Source organism: Penaeus chinensis, chromosome 27 (assembly GCF_019202785.1).
Source record: "Penaeus chinensis breed Huanghai No. 1 chromosome 27, ASM1920278v2, whole genome shotgun sequence".
NCBI classification, from domain to species: Eukaryota; Metazoa; Arthropoda; class Malacostraca; order Decapoda; family Penaeidae; genus Penaeus; species Penaeus chinensis.
Window position 1 is genome coordinate 4,979,850 of NC_061845.1, and position 2,500 is coordinate 4,982,349.

Below are 2,500 nucleotides of genomic sequence, written 5' to 3' on the forward strand. Positions count from 1 at the left end.
ATTATATATATATGTATATATATGTATATGTATATATATTCTTTTTTCTTCCTTTTTTTGAGCAGTAAGACGATATAATGCTGCCCTTTCTACCAAATCATTTAACGTTCGTGTAAAGATCCTTTGAAAAAAATATATATCCTCCAAGATGTACGAGTGACAGACAAACTCTTGGAAAGGCACTGTAATACTTACTGACCAATTGAAAATAAACATGTCAAAAGATGAATAGTGCAAGAGAAGTATCTGACTGGTTTCGATTATATCTTCGTCAGAAATACATATATTTTCTGACGCAGATATAATCAAAACCGGTCAAATACATCTCTTACACAGTGAACATATTCTCACTTATTCCTTTTCTAGATTCGTAGCAATGAGCACGTTTCAAGAATCTTTTTATGTCGTTAGGTATCGATCATCATACTCATGAATCAGATCTCCACGTAATTAATACATAATGATAGGTCGAAAATACTCTCATATGGGTATTCGTTAACGTAATCAATAAATGATTACTAATTATTTTAGGATTTTTACTATAGGAGTTATATATAGTCTGTTTATTAGGATGTTCTTTGTACTTTTTGCTTATGTCAGAATTCATGGTATGTTTGGGGCGCGTGTTTATTTCTCATTATGTGCAAGGCGCGTTTACATTTGTCAGTCTGATGACGTGTGATAATAATTAATCACACTTGTGGTGTCTGTTTAACAGATATTCCAAGATAGTTAGGAATTGTGGTAATTTTAATTCAGAAATTCTGTAAATATATAAAGCATACAATAAGACACAAGCTCACGATATTACGCAGGAAAACGTGTTTCTTTCACCTCGAAACCCTTGAACGGCGCTGACCTTCACTGACCGTGCGGGCGGGACCGGTGGTTGTTCCCGTAATGCTCATGCCTTACAGATGTTGGGTGTATCTCAGTGCAAAATACGAACACATTTTGTACTTTTTCTTACAGACGTTTATCCACTGGAACATTCCATTCTCTCAAATTTCCTTATGCATATATCTGTGTTTGTCTTCTTTTGTATGTATGTATTGGAATCGGCAGGATAACAGGCTTCATCTAGAAGAAACTGTAGCTAATAATGATACAGTGTAAGAAGCTGATTTACTTTTTCTTAATTATTTTTCAAAACGCATGCCTGGTTACCTCAAACAAACCACACATAAAGGAAATTCATAACATAAAAAAGATTCAGCGTTTCAGTGTTTCGCATTTATGAATATTCTCACATAAACACATATGCCATTCTTATGCACTCTTGGATATGATTTTAAGATACTGTGTGAATGTGATGACACAGTTACTAAGTTTTAAGCAATAAGTTAGTTTAAGTGGACTCACTTTGATTGCAGAGTCATCATCGGTAAGTAAAACAAATCTTTATGTTGATTTAATTCACATTCTTTATATTCTTTGTCATAAAAAAATGCAGATATATAACGCTAGAAATATTAAAGATTCTTCAGCGAAAATTTACAATACGCAAGAGTGGAACAAAATATCAGTTATTTATCTTCATCTGTTGTTACCTTCCCGCATCCAATATGTAACATCCTCTGAGCTACATTTTAAGAATTATTTCCACTTCTGGTTTGCGGTTCTCTGAAAACTCCCACGAAGAGGATGTTATCTACCATCTTATCGTAAATGAAGAAGAGGAAGGGCCGATTACAGACAAAAGGACGAGTCCGTTGCCTGATCACAAGCGCCGTTCCTGCCGAGACTTCAGTGCCTTCCTCGTCCACTTCCATCACCGCCTTGTGGACGCCGTTGGTGATCCTCAGACCCCCGACAGGAGAGAAGGCCGTTAGGTTGGCCGCCGGGGAGAACAGGTCGCGGAGGCCGAGGCGAGTCAGAGCCTGCGGAAGGGAAGGGGAAGGCTGAGGAAGGCGTCTAGCGGGCAATGGGAAGCTCCTGACTGCTTGTTCATCTCGTCGTACTAGACATTAGGTGCACGCGCGCTCGTGTGTGTGCGCGCGCATGTTACAACATTATGGTCCTCCACCTCACCTGTATGAGTTCATTTCGAAGACTACTCTCGAACTTGAACTTAGGGAACTTCAGATGAACTTTACTAGGAGTCAAGGTCCCGACGGTGGAGGCGAGGGCGACGGGGGTGAGGCGCTGGAGCATCCGGTCGAGCTCGTCGCCGGTGTGTCTGTCCCGCGGGAGGAACACGACCAGCGACGCGGCGCCTCCGCGGTACGGCAGCTCCACAATTTCAGAGTCTAGCTCCTCCGAGACGCCTGCAGGGGGAGGGAGAGGATGACGGAAGGAGAGCCTTGCAAAGGGTTATTATAGCAACATAATATTTTAGCGTCTAGCATACTATATATATAAAAAAAAATCGTGAATTATGTAACAATCAAAACTCGATATGCTCTCGACTTTCTCTTGTTTAAAAAAAAAAAAAAATCCAAAGACAATAGAATAAGGAAATGCAATTGACCACAAGACAATATCAATTTTATCAGTCATC

The 2,500-nt window shown here is 39.7% G+C and overlaps 1 protein-coding gene across 1 annotated transcript in view; it reads right to left on the reverse strand.

Moving 5' to 3' along the window:
* Window positions 1-1,400: 1,400 nt before the first annotated feature.
* LOC125039277 (leukocyte elastase inhibitor-like) overlaps window positions 1,401-2,500 on the reverse strand; it is a 5,216-nt gene continuing 4,116 nt past the window's right edge. Inside the window, exons 5-6 of the mRNA XM_047633114.1 lie at window positions 2,032-2,267; window positions 1,401-1,880 (exon numbers count right to left, since the gene is read on the reverse strand). Of these exons, the coding sequence (XP_047489070.1) occupies window positions 1,590-1,880; window positions 2,032-2,267 (527 nt within the window). The 3' untranslated portion in view covers window positions 1,401-1,589. The remainder of the gene's footprint in view (window positions 1,881-2,031; window positions 2,268-2,500) is intronic.